Source organism: Cyanistes caeruleus, chromosome 9 (assembly GCF_971803275.1).
Source record: "Cyanistes caeruleus chromosome 9, bCyaCae1.hap1.1, whole genome shotgun sequence".
NCBI classification, from domain to species: domain Eukaryota; kingdom Metazoa; phylum Chordata; class Aves; order Passeriformes; family Paridae; genus Cyanistes; species Cyanistes caeruleus.
In genome coordinates, this window is record NC_141709.1 from 2,706,169 (window position 1) to 2,723,509 (window position 17,341).

Consider the following 17,341-nt stretch of genomic DNA (forward strand, 5'->3'; position numbering starts at 1 on the left):
GATTCCAGACATGTTTAATTTGATAAAACTCCAAGGTGCTCACCTCGAGTTCAGTTTTAGCTATTCCTCAGCCTTCCTGAGCCCTTGCCCAGATGGGTTTTCCAGTCATTTGGCCACTCAGGAGCTTGGTTAGGGCTCCAGGGGCAGGTGTGGAGCATTGCCTCTGGTGTGGCAGGGATTGGCAGCCACTGCAGGGCTGGGATACAGACTCTAGGGTGGGGGATATGCAGAGCAGGGCATTACCTCACCAGGGCAAGGCTGTCCTGCCCCTTTCCTCACACACATGCACCCCAAAATGTCTCAAGACATCAAGCTGTCACACTCACACAGCAAGTCCTGGTGCACCTGTGGCTTGGGGTGCTGTTGTGAGACCTCTCTGCTCTCAGAACAGCAGAGGTGGACAAACTCAGCCTTTCCCAGTAAGTATCTTCAATTAATGAATTAATGACAGTCATCAAAAGACCTCACAGGCCAAGTGGCACCAGCAGGGTGCCAGGCAAAGGGGGACTGCTTTTAGCAAAGGGATAAATCAGTTTGTGGCAAAACACCTGATGTCAGCATGGATGCAAGAAGGGGAAGTCGGGCTTAAACGACCTGCTAACCCTCTGAAGAAATGACTGGCTTGGTGGTGAGGGAAGAGCAGGGCATGTTGTCTGCTTGGCTTGAGTCAAGCTTTTGATAGGATCTCCTGTAATGTCCTTGCACTGTCGATGTATGGGCTGGATAAACCCAGAGGTGGAAAACTGGCTGAAAGACTGGTCCTAGACTGTGGTGATCAGTGGTGTGAGATCTGGTGGAAGGTGTGACTAGGTCCAGCCCATCTGACATCTGCACTGAAGATCTGCATGGTGGAGAAATGGGCTGATAGAAACATCTTGATGTTCAGCAAAGGGAATTGCAAAGTCCTGCACTTGGGGAAGAATGATCCCACTTGCCAGAACATGCTGGGACATTTGGAATGCACAGGCTGTGAGGGTCCTGCTTGTCCAGGAGCCAGACAGCAGAGGGGCTAATGGTATCCTGGGCTGCTTTAGGGGAAGTGTTGGGTTAGGGTGATCCTTCCCCTCTGCTCAGCTGTGTCCAGTTCTGGGCTCTCCTGTACAGGAGCTACTGGTGAAAGTCCATTGAAGGGTCATGAAGATGAAGAGATTGGAAGATCTCTCCTGTGGGGAAAGATGTAGAGACTGAAGATTGTTCAGACTGGAGGAGGCTGAGGGGGAATCCTCTTAATGTATATGAATAGCAGGAGGGAAGGTGAAAAGACAGCCAGTGGTTGGACATGGACACAACCTGAAAAAGAAGAGGTTCCCTCTGAACATCAGGAAACATCTGCTGGGAGAGTAAGGGAGCACTGGCACAGCTTGTTCAGAGGGGTTGTAGAGTCTCTTTGAGCTATCAAAACTGCAGAAGTTCATGGGCAGCTGGTTTGAGACACCTGAGCATGGGCTTGAACAAACTGAGCTTCCAGGAGCCTTCCTACCTCAGCCAATCTGAATTTGAAACATTTCTCAGCTGGGAGAGGAGCTGGTGCTCTATCCCTTCTGTGTTTGGCTCCCTTGTACCTCCTCAAGGGAACTTCAAAACTTCTGCTGCTGCTTTCCTCTGGCAGTGCTGGAGCTCTTGCAGGTAAAGGTTCAAAAGCCTGGTGGCCCCAAGCATTGGCATGTTTTTTGTCCTGAGCATCACCACGGTTTTGGCTCTCATCTTGTACAGCTGGGAACATGGGAAGGTGCACTTTGCCTGGCAGTCTGTCCTCGTGGAATGTGAAGCTGGCTGTCCCCATCCCTGGAAATGACAGGGCCACACAGCACCCCACAATCCCATCCCTTCCTGTGTGACTGGTTTAGATTGCTCGCCCATCTCTTGTTTTTCTGCACATTTCTCCAGATGCTGAGGGCAGTGTGAGCCAGGCCCAGCATGCCCACAGCTTTCCAGGCCTTGAAGAGCAGCCAGGACGTGTCCACCTGGGCAAGGTACTTCCAAAACTGGCCCAGTCAGTAGGGCAGGTCAGAGGCCACGCTCTCCATGACAAGGTGTGGGCATTTTTGTGCCCCAGCAACGATGGCCTCCTCCTGGAATGTGGCACCTGTGGGGTGCCTGCTCTCTCTCACCCCAATTTTCCCATGTGTCCCAGAGCACACACGCATTCTGGAAGCTCACAAACAGCTGACATCCCTGCCCTGGATGCCCTTTGTACCAAAAGGACACATGCCACAGGAACACTAAAACCCCTTGATATGAGCCTTGCAAGAAGATTCCGAAAGTTGGCTGCTCCTAGCAGGAATTTTGCTGAGTTTCACAGATACGTCTGATGTACCACATGCTCTGACTGTCATATTTAGGGAGACAGATTCCTGGCTTTTGGGATGCCTGTGGGCCCTGGGAACACCTCTGGGGACAGGCAAGAGGAAGAGGGCATAGGAAGTGGAGAAACCCCTACCACAGGAACCTTGTGGTTGTCATCCTGGAGGGAATCCACTGCTGTCTGGATGAAAACACTCCAGCTGGCATTGTTATCCAGCCACTCCCAAACATCTGCTCTTCCTCCAGGTGTGATCCCACCAGCCTTGGAGGTTCTAAGGAACCCAGTGGGCCATGGGCAGGCACTGGGCACTGTCACCTTACAGGGACACAAGGGCAAAATGGTCACCCATGTTAAGAGAAAAGCCAGAAGTTCACAGAATTACAGACTATTCTGAGTTTGAATGGATCCACAAGGATCATCCAAATCCAACTGCACAGAGTCACAGAATGGGTTGAAAGGGAGCACAGAAGGTCATCAGGTCCTACCTCCCTGCTCAAGCAGGGCCATTTCAGAACAGGGCATTGCTTTGTATCCAGGTGGGTCTGGGATATCTGCCCAGGGACACTCCATAACCTCTCTGGGCAATCTGTTCCAGTGCTTGATCACTGCACAGCAAGGAAGTTCTTCCTTCTAACCAGGTGGAGCCTTCTGTGTATCTCATCCGAGTGGCTGGCACCACTAAGAGCCTGGCTCCATCATCTTATCTTTAGATATTTACACATGTTCATGATGTCTCCTCATGCACAGGACAGCCCCAAAATCACAGCATATGTGAAGTTCATGCACAGCGAGAAATGCATTACCCATTGAGAATGAGAAGTGGCGTTAATCTGGAATTATGGAAGGATAAGGGGACTGGCAAAGTGATCATCCCTTTGTACTCAGCATTGCTGAGGCTGCACCTCGAGTGCTGCGTTCACTTCTGGGCCCCTCACTTTAAAAAGGACATTGAGGTGCTGGAGTGTGTCCAGCGAGGGGCAACAAGGCATGTGAAGGATCTAGAAAGCACATGAGGAGTGGCTGTGGGAGCTGGGGGTGTTGAGGCTGGAGAAGAGGAGGCTCAGGGAGCTCATGGCTATCTGCAAACACCTGACAGGAGGCTGCAGCCAGCTGGGCTCGGTCTCTTCTGCTGGGAGGACAAGAGGAAACGGCCCAGCTGAGACAGGGGAGATGCAGATGTTAGGGAAAAATAAATCAATTCACTGTCAGGGTGGTCAGACATTGGGACAGGCTGCCCAGGGAGATGCTGGAGTCACCATCCCCGGTGGTGTTGGGTGATGCGGTTTAGCGGATCCAGTGGCACTGCTGGCTGCATGACCGGACTCCTCGGTATCGTCTTTAAAGCTCTCTTCCAACCTTGATGATTCTGAGCCTATGACAGGATCCAACGGGGCCCTGTGCATGTGGTGGCTCTGTCCACTTGCTGCCACACGGGTTCCAGGTCACGGCCACACCGCCAGGACTCGGTACCACACGGGCCCAGCCCAGGTCCACACCGGAGGGACTCGGTAGCACACGGGTTCCAGGTCACGGCCACACCACCGGGACTCGGTAGCACACGGGTTCCAGCCCAGGGCCACACCACCGGGACTCGGTACCACACGGGTTCCAGCTCAGGGCCACACCGGAGGGACTCGGTACCACACGGGTTCCAGCTCAGGGCCACACCGGAGGGACTCGGTACCACACGGGTTCAGTTCAAGCCCACACCGGCGGGACTCGGTACCACACGGGCTCAGCTCAGGGCCACACCACCGGGACTCGGTACCACACGGGTTCCAGCCCAGGTCCACACCGCCAGGACTCGGTGCCACACGGGTTCCAGCTCAGGGCCACACCGGCGGGACTCGGTAGCACACGGGTTACAGCCCAGGTGCACACCACCGGGACTCGGTAGCACACGGGTTCCAGCCCAGGTCCACACCACCGGGACTCGGTAGCACACCGCGGCCCGGCGGGAGGGCCGGGCGGGCCGGGCCGTGCTGCGGCGGGCGGGCGGCTCCGGGGGCGGAAGGGGCGGGCGCGGCTCGGCGGCGGTTGGCGGGGGCCGGGGCCGCTTCCTGCGGCTGAGGACGCGCTCGGGCGGCGCTGCGGGACCGCGGCTCGGCGGTGGCGAGGAGCCCGCGCCCGGCGTGAGTGAGGCGGCTCCGCGGGCCGGGGGGCGCGGGGTGGGCCGGGGAGCGCTGCCCGGGCACCGCCGCGGCCTGGGCGGGCTGAGGCTCGGCTGGGCTCGGCTCGGGGCGGCCCTTGGGCCGGGCCCGGCGGAGGGGAGCGGTGCCGGTCCCGCAGGAGCTGCCGCCGGGAGAGCCGAGTTGTGCCACGGGCTCCAGGGCCACGCTTTGCTGGCAGAGCCGTCCCTCAGCCTGTTGCTGCCCCGCGGACAGCGCGGTTTAAATGCCTTCATTTTGTGCGTGCGCCTATGCCTGTGTGTGTTTTCCCCTCCTCGCCGGCTTTCAGCGTGGGTTTAAGGGGATTAAATCTGATGCAATCGGGGGGCTAAGAATAGCCTCGTCCACGTTCCCTTGGGTGTGCCGAGAGCTCCGGGGGGCCGCTGGCACTCGGGACAGCCGGCGGTGCCCCGGCGGGATGCGGGGATGCGCGGCTGGAGCTCGCCTCGGAATCGGGATGAGGTGCCCTAACCGGCAGGAATTGCCTCGCTTTATTTGCAGGGAGCTGTGAACCTGAGTAATTTTGCGACAGACAGCAAGTCTGAGCTTATTCTTCACTAGCTAGCTCCGCTTGTGTGTCTGGGATAATGCTCCTAGGGAGTGCTGCGTGTAAAATAAGGTTCTCCTTCACGTAGCCGAACACGGCTGTAACACTTCTGTAGTTTAATTTCAGTTGTGCCAAAAATATTTTGCTTATTGTTGGATGCAGGGCTCCGATATGACCGTCTCAGTCTTCCGAAAATGATCTTATTCTCCCTAAATTTAATATTTTTTCCCTCTTTTGAATGCTGCTTGCGTTTATTTTAAGGTTTAATTCATTCTCATTCTGTCATTGCTTTTCCCACAGTTCAGTGGTTTCCCGTTTCTCACTCCGTTTCTGGAGGGGTAGAAGCCTGTGACTATCAGTGTGGAAGCAGAACACCTCTCTGTTCTTTTAATAATTTTTTTCTTTTTTTCATAAAAAGTTAGGCTTACTGCTTTGAATAATAATTGAATTAAATGTATTCCTAAGTGAATAGCTATCGAAAATGAAATTGGGGCAAGCAATGCCCTTGTAAAAAGGGTTAATTTACATTAGAATTAGAAGTTAGTGGTTGAATATGAAAGGCCTGTGCAGTTTGCTACTGTTATTACTCTCAGAAAATGCATATTTGGAGTGGAAGTGTAGTGAGCATCAGGCAGCATCATTCATCTTTGCAGATATAGTAGCATTATTAGCATCCCTCTTACCTCTGGGGCACAGTTATCTTCAATTTCCAGACACAAGTTTTATCTTCTATCAAATTCTGGCTCTGCAGTGTAGCTGGTGAGCAGCACTGTGCTGTTTATTAGGTGCCAGCCTGCCTTAAATCTCTGCTAAATGTGTGAGGGAGAGATACCTCCTGGCTCCGAGCAGGGAGTGAGAGTGAGCACCCTGTTACTTCAGATATCTTTGCCTTTGGTAAAATAGTTTTAAGGATTCATGGAGGCAGGCAGTTTGCTGACTTCATAATGTGTGTGTTCTGTTTGGTGAGGAATCTTTGTGCAGCTGTGGTGAAAATATTTTTAATGCTGGTGATGTTTCTTTCTGCTTTATTCTCTGCAGCCCAGGTGTTGTTAAGCTGGGCTCTGAATTTATAACTGATAAGAGCTTAAAGGCACCTTAGTATGTAGTTATGGGCAGCTCTGTTCTTTTAGAGGGAGACTGAAGAGGGGAAAAGGGGTTCTTTTGATTCAGAAATCACCTTTCTTTCCTCTTTTTTATTTTTTTTTTCTTCTGTTGGATCAGGTCTTGGAGTGTAGGGTGAAGGTTTCTCTTCACGGTGCATGGACGGAAAGCCAATGCGCAGGTAAGACACAAAAACAATTATTCTTCTCTTCCCCAAATAGGATAAATCATGTGAGTTGGTTTTGTACGTGCCTGGACTGTAAAATGTTGTGTGGTTTTGGATTTTTTTAAAAAAAAGCCTGGCTATGGAGAGCTGGGAAATAAATCATTCCTTTTTAGTCCTTTCTTAAATGTATTTAGTTTTCAACATTTACAAGACCAGGTGTCTTTCAGAAAGAGTGTGGAAGACAAGCTACTGTAATTCTCCATCCCCTTTTCCACTTCCCCCGTTTGCTGTCATATTTAAAATTCAGCATTTAATTACTTAGGTATTCAAACTGTGGAAAATAAACTGCCTGGGAATAAATTTACACTTGATTTCCAAGGGGCATTATTTTTCCCTTAACGAAAGGAGTTTGGTGAGGTCTTGGGTGAAAAGGAGATTTCCTTTTCTAATTATGGATGCCAGCTGCCTCAGTTCTAATGAGCTGGAGATGCAGCTGAAGTTTAATTCAGGGGAGTTCTTGCTGTGGTTGTGTCAAAAACATTCTCTCTCATATAGAGAAAAAGTTGTCACAGTAATTCAGCATGATGACAGGTTTGCAAACAAGGTTCTCTGCTAGTTCTTGTTGATTTTCTTTGCTTGATGGCAATCCCACAGCAAAATTTAACAGCAAATACATTTCTGTACATGATGCAGGCTATGTGGAAGTGAAGTTGCCTGAAGTTCTTCACCTCTAAATGAATTTGAGAGAGCTCATGCAGCTTGCTTGGTCTGTTTGTGCTCTTCGGGATGTTGAAAGGAGGAAAACTTTATTGTGGGTAAATCTGTATTCACTCATGTAAGGCAAGGCTTGTAACCATAGATGAATGTATAGAACATTTTTAGCCACAGAAACCATTAGCCTGGGTTCTGTGTAAGGAGGCAAGAAGTAGTCACTTAAACCCTTGAAGAATGGCATGATGGTGTTTTAATTAAATGGATTTTCATGAATTTAATTTGTTGTGCCGCTGCTGCAGTTCAGCAGTGAGTAAACCTGGGATGTGACAGGAGCATCACTGAGCCAGAGTATTGCCAGTTTTACCATGATAAGAAATGTGGTTTGGTCTATGAGGAGCTGTGTGTGACTTTTACAGTGAATTCCTTTTCCTCCAAGATGGATTAAATAGCAGATGAGCTCTCTTTCATCGTAGCCTTGCATGGAGATTGTTTAAATCTTAACCAACATAAACCCACAGCTTTTTAGGTTTTGATGTTGTGCTCCATTTATCAATATGTTTTGGCAGAATGACATAAAACTGGTGATTAGATTGGCTTGTGTTCTTGTTTTCTCCCTACTTTTTGTGTGTTCCTGATGGGGAAATTGATGTTCTAAACTCATTTCCATGCCTGCTGTTTTCTGCACTGAGGCAGAGAATTCACATGCTGGAGTTCCTGTGTTTGTATGTGGGTTTGTGGCCTTGGACTTGCTTTTGTGGAAGTTCTGTCTGCCACTCAGACAGTTTTAGTTTTTGTGGTGGGCAGCAGCACAGAGCTGAAGAAGTGGAGGTTTTTTATTACTGCTGCAGCCTGGCCTGACAAGCACATCTCTGCTGTGAGCTGTGGACTCCAGTTCTTGAATATACTTGCCTGTTTTAAGGGCCTCAGTGTGGGTTGTTAAAATTTCTGTTTGTTCTCCTCCTCTTGCCTGTCTTAGCAGAAAATGATAAAAGGTTCCTGATTGGATTTTGGGCACAGATCTTCCTATGAACTCCAGCTAAGCAGATGGCAGAGCACTTTCTTTTATCCTTTTACTCAGGGCTCTGAAGCCAATTTAACACCTCACAGGTGAGGGTTGTGGTAGGAAATGCACAAAGAGAGGAGTGGGGCTTGGCCAGTAGTGGGTTAATAAACACGGTGAGATGGTATCAAATGTGTATGGCATTCAGAGGGGAGGAGGAACAGCTTGAACAGACAAGGAATTCCAGCTATTCCTGTCAAGATTATAGTAGGGAACACGAATTGCTGCTGCAAACAGGATTTGCCCTGCATTAGGAATGAAGGGGTGGTTGTGGCAGGCTGTTCTTGCTCACTCTCAGGGAGAAGCAAGAGAGTGTGGCTTTGCTGAAGGGAAAAACAAGGCACAGGGATCTCTCAGTGAAGGGCATGGTCCCAACAGCACCCAGACAAGGAGGGCAGAACAGATCTGATGGCCAGGGCCAGCCAGGAGTCCTGGGCTCCTCGGGCAAGTAGGGGTGAGGAAGGAAGCAGGGAAATCAGCTCAGCAGCTCAGAATGGGTAGGTGCAGTCAGGTGCAGACATATCTTTAACATAGCTCAGGCACGAGGGCTTGAGCAGCTCCCAAACCAACTGGGGAAGCTCTCCCAGCTCCTTCTCACCCAGCTTTTTCCTGGCAGCTTTTTCCCAGCTTACAGCAGTGCTGTATCAGAGCAGGCTTGAGCAGCCAGACCCGGCAGGAGGAAGGAGGCTTCAGATCCTGATGGTGCACTCAGGAGCTTATCCAACTACCTGGACATAGCTCTTGCCCAAAACAAACTACAGAAGGCTCAGGAAGGTTTTGGAAGACTCCAGGAATGAGTCAGGGTGAAACTGAGTTTTCTGGGCTTGGTTAGTAGAAATCAAACCAAGCAATGTGAATCGGGGCAAATACACCAAATCCTTGCTGTTTTCCTTTTGTGTAACGTAAAATAGCATTTCAGTCAGGTTTATCTGCTTGCTTGCATAACTTTGTTGAGATAGCTTACTGAAACCTTGCTAGCTAGGCAAGAAAATGAATCAGTGGTATTTTTCCTGATAGTCAGATTTTTAGCTAACTTAATTCCTAGAGTACTGATGCCACAATAAAGCATTTCCATTTACTTGGTTGTTGTGTTGTGGTGGTGACTTGTGTTGCCAAGGGCTGGGCCAAATCAATGGCCCTTGTTCTTGCACCTCTGTAATGAGTATAGGAATTATTTCTTAATTTCAAATCAAGGTATTGACAGAAATCACTACCCATTTGGTTTGTTATTTTTATTTGCTACTAAAATCTCTTGCTACTGAAATCCACACCAGCAATGTATGATTTTTGGGTTTCAGTTGGTGTTTTTAGCCTGAGATGTGTTTCATAAGCCTTAGGTCAGCCTGTTGTTTTCTGCTGAACTGTGTTAAAGGTCTGTTTGTAATCTTGTGCTAAAACACACATTGTCTTAAAAAAATGCAGATTTGAAACTTAAGATGCCCTTGTGACAGCATGGGAGAGGATTTTCCGTAGGTGTGTGTTATCAGGTATTTTTTTTGAACCTTTGAGGAGCTGCTGTAGGAAGGATGTCTCATAGATGCCCCTAATAATGAATGAAGTTTTGGGCCCTGGCATAGCAGGATAAAATGGAGGCAGAGCAGCCTGTTTATTTAGCTGACTTAGTGTTGCAGACTGCCTGTGTTCCCATTTGTACTTCTCAGCAGTGTGCTACAAAAACTGATCCTTTGTCAGCCCTTTCTTAATCCTATTGTATTTGCTGATTTCCCCAGCCCTGCATTTTGATGGAAGCTAATCCCAGAATATCTGCATAGCTGGGTGTGAGTGTTTTATCCCAGCACACACACATTTTCTCTGGATCCTCAGCCCTCCTTAATCACCTTGGCTATTCAGGAGCAGCTCTGAGTTCTGTGTGTGGGGAGGCAGCTCCCCTGCCATGTGAGAATCAAGTGCTGCCTTCTGTCTTTCACACCTCTAAGCTACTGACTCATCATTTCGTTCTCTGTGCATATTTATGCATAATGCACACATAATGCAGTGGAATTATGATCCTCTTGGAGACACAAGCCAGCAGACATGTCCTTTAAATTCACACTTGTGTGCCTGTGTGTAGCAGCAACCCACCAAGCTTCACATCAAGCATCTGGATTGATCCAGCTTGGAAATTCTTAAGCCAATTGATCACTGGCTTCTGCACCAGCCAGAGATAAGTTCTGGATGAATCATGAGCGCTGGTTTGGTTGTTACTCTTTATTCCATCCATTCAGTCTTTTTTAATCATTAACCAGCACTTTCTCCCCAGGAGTAAGGAGGCTGGGTACAATGCGGGCTCTCAGATAAATGCTGGTGGGAACACTGCAGGAGTGACTTCAGTTCTTGCTAACCAGACACCTTTTCAGTGAGTTAAAGATGTGTTCAGCAAGACCTCATTTGGGCAGGAAAATCCTGTTCTGTCCTGGTTAGGGAAGACAAGGGCTACTGCCTAAATCTGGCCAAGTAATCCTGTGGCATAAGATGGTACATCCCATTGTCCTGCGTTGGACATTGTCCTGCACGGAGTCTTGGGCTGTGGGATTGGCAGGAATATTGTGTATTTCTTCTGGCAGCATGGCCTTAATCCAGTCTGTCTGTGCTTAGAACCTGTGCCACCCTGGGATCTGCTTTAGGGCTGTTTTTAGTGGGAGATGTCTTTGAGGAAAACCTACAGGTGTCACAGGTTGTGTGCTTTCCAAAAGGATGCCCTGTCCTGGATGTGCACCATCTCTTCTGAGCTCTAGTTACATGAAATGGGTTATTATTTGAAGAATGCTTCTTCTGTGCTTTGACTGACAGCTTGGTCAAGACAAACTGCCCAGAACTGTAGTAGCATGTGTCTTAAAAGAGCTCTTATTGTGTTCTTTTTTTTCTTTCCAAGGGTTGGTTTGACACAGTTCAAAACACTTAATGCACAATAAAATCGACTTAGCTTGCTTAGCAAGAGCCAAACTCTGCAGGGGAATGTTTGTCACCACCTTTCTCCATCCTTTAGTAGAGGGATTAAATTACTTACCTTCTGGCCTTGGCTGCTAAGGACTATGAAAATAAGCCAATTAGGTAAATTAATCTTCAGCCAAGGTTTCTTAGGGTTTTTGTAGGGGTACCATTAATTGTGGTTTGTGTGTATTGCTGCAAGGGGAGTTTAGTTTATGCAAGGAACTTGGCAGAGCTTTGAGAAGGATTGTCAAACCCCCCCAAAGGTGAATTTGGGTTGTGAGGGACAGGAGTGGGTGGAGGGGAGTGAGAGGCAGTGGAACAGCAGAAGGATTTGTCAGAGGTGTCAGGAAAGGAGAACGGTGATGGATGTAAAAAAGATGGAGCAGGGACAAAAACCCAAGGCATTTAAGGTGCAGAGGCTGAGCAGGAGCAAGCAGCAAAACCCAGAGGGGAGCCCTAGCTGGATCTGTGTAGCTAAGATAGGAGGAAGAAGTAATGGTCTAAAACATCTGAATATGATGATCAAGGAGAGGGTGTGGAGGGAATGGGAAAACAGGCTAAGGTGCAAGTGAATAATTTGAATTGCTGCAAAGAGACTGGTTTCTCAGTGCTTAGAAAGTGCATTTGACATAATAATGAGAGGAAAAGATGTGAGGTTTTTTTATTCCTTTCCTTCAAGCCTGCTGCAAATTGCATTGAGCCGTGGCAAAGCCAAGCTTAATTTCTTTTTAACTCTTAATATGAACAGAGTGACAGCTCACAAATGCCAGTGCATTGGAGAAAAACTGGTAGTGGCCAGCATGTTTTGGGTTTTCCAGTACCTTTCCAGTGGCTATAAACCATCAATATTCTGATCTTTTCCTCAGTGTTCTTTAATTGCTCTAAGTGATAGTTTACCTTTGATGTGGGAAGAGGCAGCAGTGTCATGGTTTTTCTTTAATTACATGTGGAACTGGGAAGATACTGTGTTTCCTCTCTGTGCCAGTAATTTAGTTTATGTATTCTAAAGTTATTCTTCTCTTCTAAAGTTACCATCCTGACTTTCTGTTCCTCATTTTTTTTGGTAGGTTGATAGTGGTGGAGACTTGTTTTATCTTTTTCCTGTTTGATTTGATTTGGTTTTGCCTGCCTTCCGCCATTCTTGGGGAAGATTAACCTTCTTTTGACACGTGCCAGGGAGGGTGGATTGAGTCAGGAGCCTCCATAACTCAAAAATAATTGAAGAGGTGATGATTAAAATGGGTGTTCTGTGAACCTGAAGGATGCTGAAGGCCATCTCGAGCTCCTGAAGTCTGTGTGACACTTTAGTGTGTTCAGACACTACAGTGATGAGTGACCCCATTAAAAACTCAGGTAGAAGAGCAGGGAAGTTTGGTTAAATCACGGAGCTGGAACTCTTTGCAATGGGAATCCATCTCCAGCTCTGTCAAAGAAAACTCCAGCGCTTGACAGCAGGTAAGTCAGCTAATCTGTGCTTTGAGTCACTCTGTGAAATGGGGATAATGTGCCTTTGCCACACGAGGCTACGGCGAGGTTCAGCTCATAAATATGTATGCGTAGCTGGATATTACAGCCGTGTGTCATAGAAAGCGTATAAAAATAGCAATAAATAGAAGCCTGCTGCAAGTTGGCATTTGTTTACTTCTAAGCAAGCTTTGCTTGGAGATGGATTCCTCTTTCATGTGGTCACGTGCTTGTTTTCACGTCCTGGCGTGGACTTGCGGGCACCGCTCGTGCTCGGCGCGAGCTGCGGAGCTTTGGAGCACAGCTGGCTTTGGGATCCCCTGACCATGGTGGTGTATTTTTATCTCCTGCGCTGCAGGTGTGCCAGCACTCGCCCAGGAGAGACCGGAATGGACGTGACCAGCCGCTGCACCCTCGGAGACCCCAACAAGCTGCCCGAAGGGGTGCCGCAGCCCGCGCGCATGCCCTACATCTCCGACAAGCACCCCCGGCAGACCCTGGAGGTCATCAACCTGCTGCGGAAGCACCGGGAGCTCTGCGATGTGGTGCTGGTAGTGGGGGCCAAGAAGATCTACGCCCACAGGGTGATCCTGTCGGCCTGCAGCCCCTACTTCCGAGCCATGTTCACCGGGGAGCTGGCGGAGTCGCGGCAGACGGAGGTCGTGATCAGGGACATCGACGAGCGGGCCATGGAGCTGCTCATCGACTTCGCCTACACCTCGCAGATCACTGTGGAAGAGGGAAATGTCCAGACCTTGCTGCCAGCTGCTTGCCTTCTCCAGCTGGCCGAGATCCAGGAGGCCTGCTGCGAGTTCCTCAAGAGACAGTTGGACCCTTCCAATTGCCTGGGTATCCGGGCTTTTGCTGACACTCACTCGTGCCGGGAACTGCTGAGGATTGCCGACAAATTCACACAGCACAACTTCCAGGAGGTAAGGAGCTGTTGTGCTGGAATTGTGATGGAAAATGCGTCAACGTGACCTGTGAGAGCTTTCAGCAACTCTCCTTTTGGTCCTTTTTTCCAAATCCTGCCTTTACACACCTGCTCTGTGCCCTGATGGTGATGGGCACCAGATGTTAAGTGGGGAAGAAAGAGATGGCAGGACTGTGTTGTACCGGTGGTTTGTATGTGATCCACAGCATTTCTTCTCTGAAAGATGTGTGGTGAGCGCTATGTGGGAGGCAAGGTCGTGGGCACAGGTGGATTTGGCATTGCATCTGTCTTGCCCGCACAATGGTCTGATACTCCACTCCTCTTTCAGAAATATTCTGGATTCTACATGGTTGGAGGGGAGGCAGGTGTTAAAAAGTAAGGACAACACATCAATAGAACCCAAAATATTTGATGTTGAGCTCTGGGATTGGGTGTTTGGGGGAGCGTGAGCCTGCCTCAGGGGAGTCTTCAAATCCCTTGTTGTAGCAGAACTAGAGTTTTGCATCTATTATTCAGCAGAAGCTGTCTGAAAATAATTCAGATGTGTAATATTGTAGCTGACCTTTATAAAGTTTCTCTCCTTTGTTAATTCTGCCTAGATGATTTTTTGGCGGAAAAAAAAAAGCCAGCAGCTGGTTCAGAGAAGGATCAACATAATAATTAAGGATTGTGTGAGCAATAGTCAGAGAAGAGTGGGTCTTTACTGAACTGCTGCAGAAAAATCTCCTCTTCCCACCAGCTTCACAGGGAAATCCTTTCCAAAGGGAGGAACTCCAGGAACTCCTGGTGCTAATTTAGTTTCCCCAGAGAAGCAGCAGCATGGAAGTGCTGTGAGTGATGGCAGCTTGTCTCTTTTCGTGTTTTTTTTTCTTTTTTTCTGACATGCAAGAAGCAGATTTAAATTGGATTAATTTCAGTCAGGCAGTACTTGAGAAAAATCTGAGTGGGAGCAGCACAGCAGAACACGGCTTGGACACAGTGAAGGCAATTCTTGGTATCTAACTATGGACACATCAGTTTACTCCAAAAGCTGCAATTAAATATATATTTTCTAACCAAATAGAATTTGCTGTTTAAAATGAGTTTGTTTTTCACAGAACTTGGTGGTTTCCCAGACTCCTACATTTTAGCTGGACACTTCATGTGGCTCTGTGCTTGCTCTGCACATCTTTTCTTCTGGGTTTTTTTTCTCTTTTTTTTGGGATGGGGAGAGCAAGATGCTATCCAGATGGTTGTTTATTTTCAGTCCTTGGTTGTTTTACTGGTTATTTGATCTTGTTATTACAGGAGTAGGGCATGGTTACAAGCCTCTAAATAACATTTTAGCAGCTTGACAGTTTTGTTTTAAAATGTTTTAGCACTAATACATGCAGCTGGCTGTTAAGAGCTGCTTGCTATGGGCTTCTTTTCTTTTGCAGCCCCTTGAAGACAACTTTCTGTCCTCCTTATCCCTGTTAAAGCATGTGAAGGCAGAAGAGAAAAGAACACTCTTCCTCGAAGATGATGCAAATTATAATTGACTTAACTTAAACACAGCCTCTGGAAAACAGAGGCTTAGATTAGAGCACTACTCCTTTGGCCTGGGCAGGTTTTGGTGTCCATTTCAATGCCCCAGGAGTTCTGCAGCTCTTCATCCTTAATAATCACTTTTTTTGCTTCCACTGTTTCTCTGCAGACAACGTCAGTGGTGCTGCTCCTTGGGATTGTATTCCACTCTGGCAGTATTTGCCATCTGGAGAGTGGATTGGTGATCACTGGGGGAAGCCAGGCACTTGTCTATTTAACCTTCCTCCACTTTGGAGGTTGAAAACTGATAAAAAATTTGCCTTCCTATGCAGAGGCTGTGTGGTCATTGCTCCTCCAAGCTTCCAGAAGGGAACGTGAGCTGGGAATTTCCTGGATGGCAACGTGAAATATTAAGCAGCAGGCACCAGGCCAACCCATGCAGTTACTTTGAATGCAGTTTGAATTGCTCCATGTCCTCTGCTGTGCTAACCTCTGCTTCTAGTCAATTTTATGTGTACTGCTGCATTACATCATTAACTTCTTGGTAAAATGTTTTTCAATTTTTTTTTCCATTCCTCCCAATTTAATTTGCTGCCTATAACCCCTCGTGGATTTTGTGCATATAATGTGAAATGGTTCTATTAACAATTCCACTGTAGAAGAACAGCCTTTGTATTTTTATTTTTTTATTTTTTTGTCTCTTAACATTTGTGTGACGGGATAAATTATATTTATGCACGGACGACTTGTGCTTTTATCAACAGACAAAAATTGCTCTCCATACTGTATAGTCTGACATGAATTCTCTCTGTTTGTAAAAGCACTGATGTACAGGAATGCTGCAGAGGAAATGAAGTCCAGCCAATTCTTGTCCACTAAGCAAGTCAGTCGAATAGACCATTAATATTAGTCAGGTAATTATGAGTGTCCTGATAATTAAGCCAAATTAAGCCAAAGCATTTAAAATAATAATTTGTTTTACTATGTAAACTAACAAGTTGCACAGTAGTAATAATTTGCTTTAAAGAAGTGCTTTGAGTGCTTTGAATTTTGTGAGGCCATCAATGCAACTGATTGTCCTGAGGGTCAAAGGGAGAGACTGGATGAGCATCTTTAGCTCAAGAATTTCCACAGCTGCTGGTTTCAGACTCTGAAGCTGCATTTAAAAGCTATCAGACTAAAGTTTACACATATGCTTTGAAGGAGGAAGGGAGACTGTGGAAAAAAAAGCTGATAAAGATCTTTAATGACCAACCCAGTTCCTGCTTAAAGGCTGAAGGAGTGTGTGGGTCAGCCTTGTTGTGGCCTTTACTGTCCCCAAAAGTTGAGTGTACCCAAGAACCAAGTCTGGTAACTGATCTCATTGTCCTCTCTGTTCTTTTTCTACAATATTTTCTGTTGTCAGTAACTTGGCAATCCCTGCATATTTGTTCAGTGCCTTTAAATAACTTCTTCAGGTAATTAAAAGGACTGCACAGCTGACTGCTGTTGAGATGATCACGTCAAAAGAGTGTTTTTCTTTAATTTATGCAGCAAATTGTGAAATAAGTCGTGGAATTCTAGTGTGGTCGCAGATGATAAGGACAAGCCAGCTTTCAGTTGTTTTCAATCCTTGAACCTTTTGGAAATTGCAGGCTACAGACTAGGAATGCTTTCAGGGAAGGCAAGCTGGCAGTTATCAATCAGGCCATTTCTCCAGTTTTAATTTTGATTCTTGCACCTTTCCCATCTGCCTGGTGTGTGTGCAGGAGCTGTGGTGGTGTGTGAGCTCCCAGGGCAGTCTGACTGACTCATGCTGTGTGAGCAGTCCTCCAGCAGCAGCCAAGGCCTCCTGAGAAACTTGGTTGCTATCTTGGATGCTGAAGGAATTAATGTGTTTGTCAGTGGCTTGACTTTCACAAGAGATCAGTCCTTAGGGGCTCTGAGGCTCTGGTTCCCTCTTTAGTGCATCTCGACTACTGCACACTCCATGTGTATATTTAGAGCAAATGGAAGAGGCAGGATCAGATGAGTCTCCTGAAATATTTTCTGTTCTGCCACAAATCAGGCTTTCTGTGTTCCCTGCAATGCCTCTGGTAACTTGTTTCAGACTCTTATTTTTGCACTCTGTTTTGCTTTCCTCGTGAATCTCTGCACTCCAGTGCCGCTTTGTAGTCACGTATTTATTGCGGTTTTATTTCTGCTTTATGTATTAGACACAGCAAACAAGGAGACTGATTTTAAACAAAGGCTTTGTTTTTCCTGGGTTTTGAAACCTGATCGGTGCCTTCAGTGGTTTAACCCTTTAAAAGTGTTAAAGGGTGTAAAAGGCATGCCCATCTAGAAGTGTCTTCTTACGTTGCTGGATGCTGTGTGCAGCAAACCCTTCACATCTGTTGGCGTTGGAGCTGATGAGGATTTGGCTTTTTACTGGGTCAGTCCATGAGGTGCTGGAGTAGTGAATGG

The 17,341-nt window shown here is 47.4% G+C and overlaps 1 protein-coding gene and 1 long non-coding RNA gene across 3 annotated transcripts in view; one reads left to right on the forward strand and one right to left on the reverse strand.

Annotated features, from left to right (window-relative positions):
• LOC147651438 (uncharacterized) lies at positions 1–4,347 on the reverse strand. The gene is made up of 2 exons (XR_015273949.1): positions 4,061–4,347; positions 1–3,981 (listed from the first exon to the last, which is right to left on the reverse strand). It is a non-coding gene; the product is annotated as an uncharacterized LOC147651438 (long non-coding RNA).
• Positions 4,333–17,341, forward strand: part of KLHL20 (kelch like family member 20) — a 25,685-nt gene continuing 12,676 nt past the window's right edge. Inside the window, exons 1-3 of one of the 2 annotated variants that reach the window (XM_086842504.1) lie at positions 4,333–4,437; positions 6,242–6,302; positions 12,815–13,388. In XM_086842504.1, the coding sequence (XP_086698630.1) occupies positions 6,280–6,302; positions 12,815–13,388 (597 nt within the window). In that variant the 5' untranslated portion in view covers positions 4,333–4,437; positions 6,242–6,279. Of the gene's footprint in view, positions 4,438–6,241; positions 6,303–12,782; positions 13,389–17,341 lie in introns of those variants that run through there. The other variant, XM_086842503.1, reaches the window with a different exon arrangement.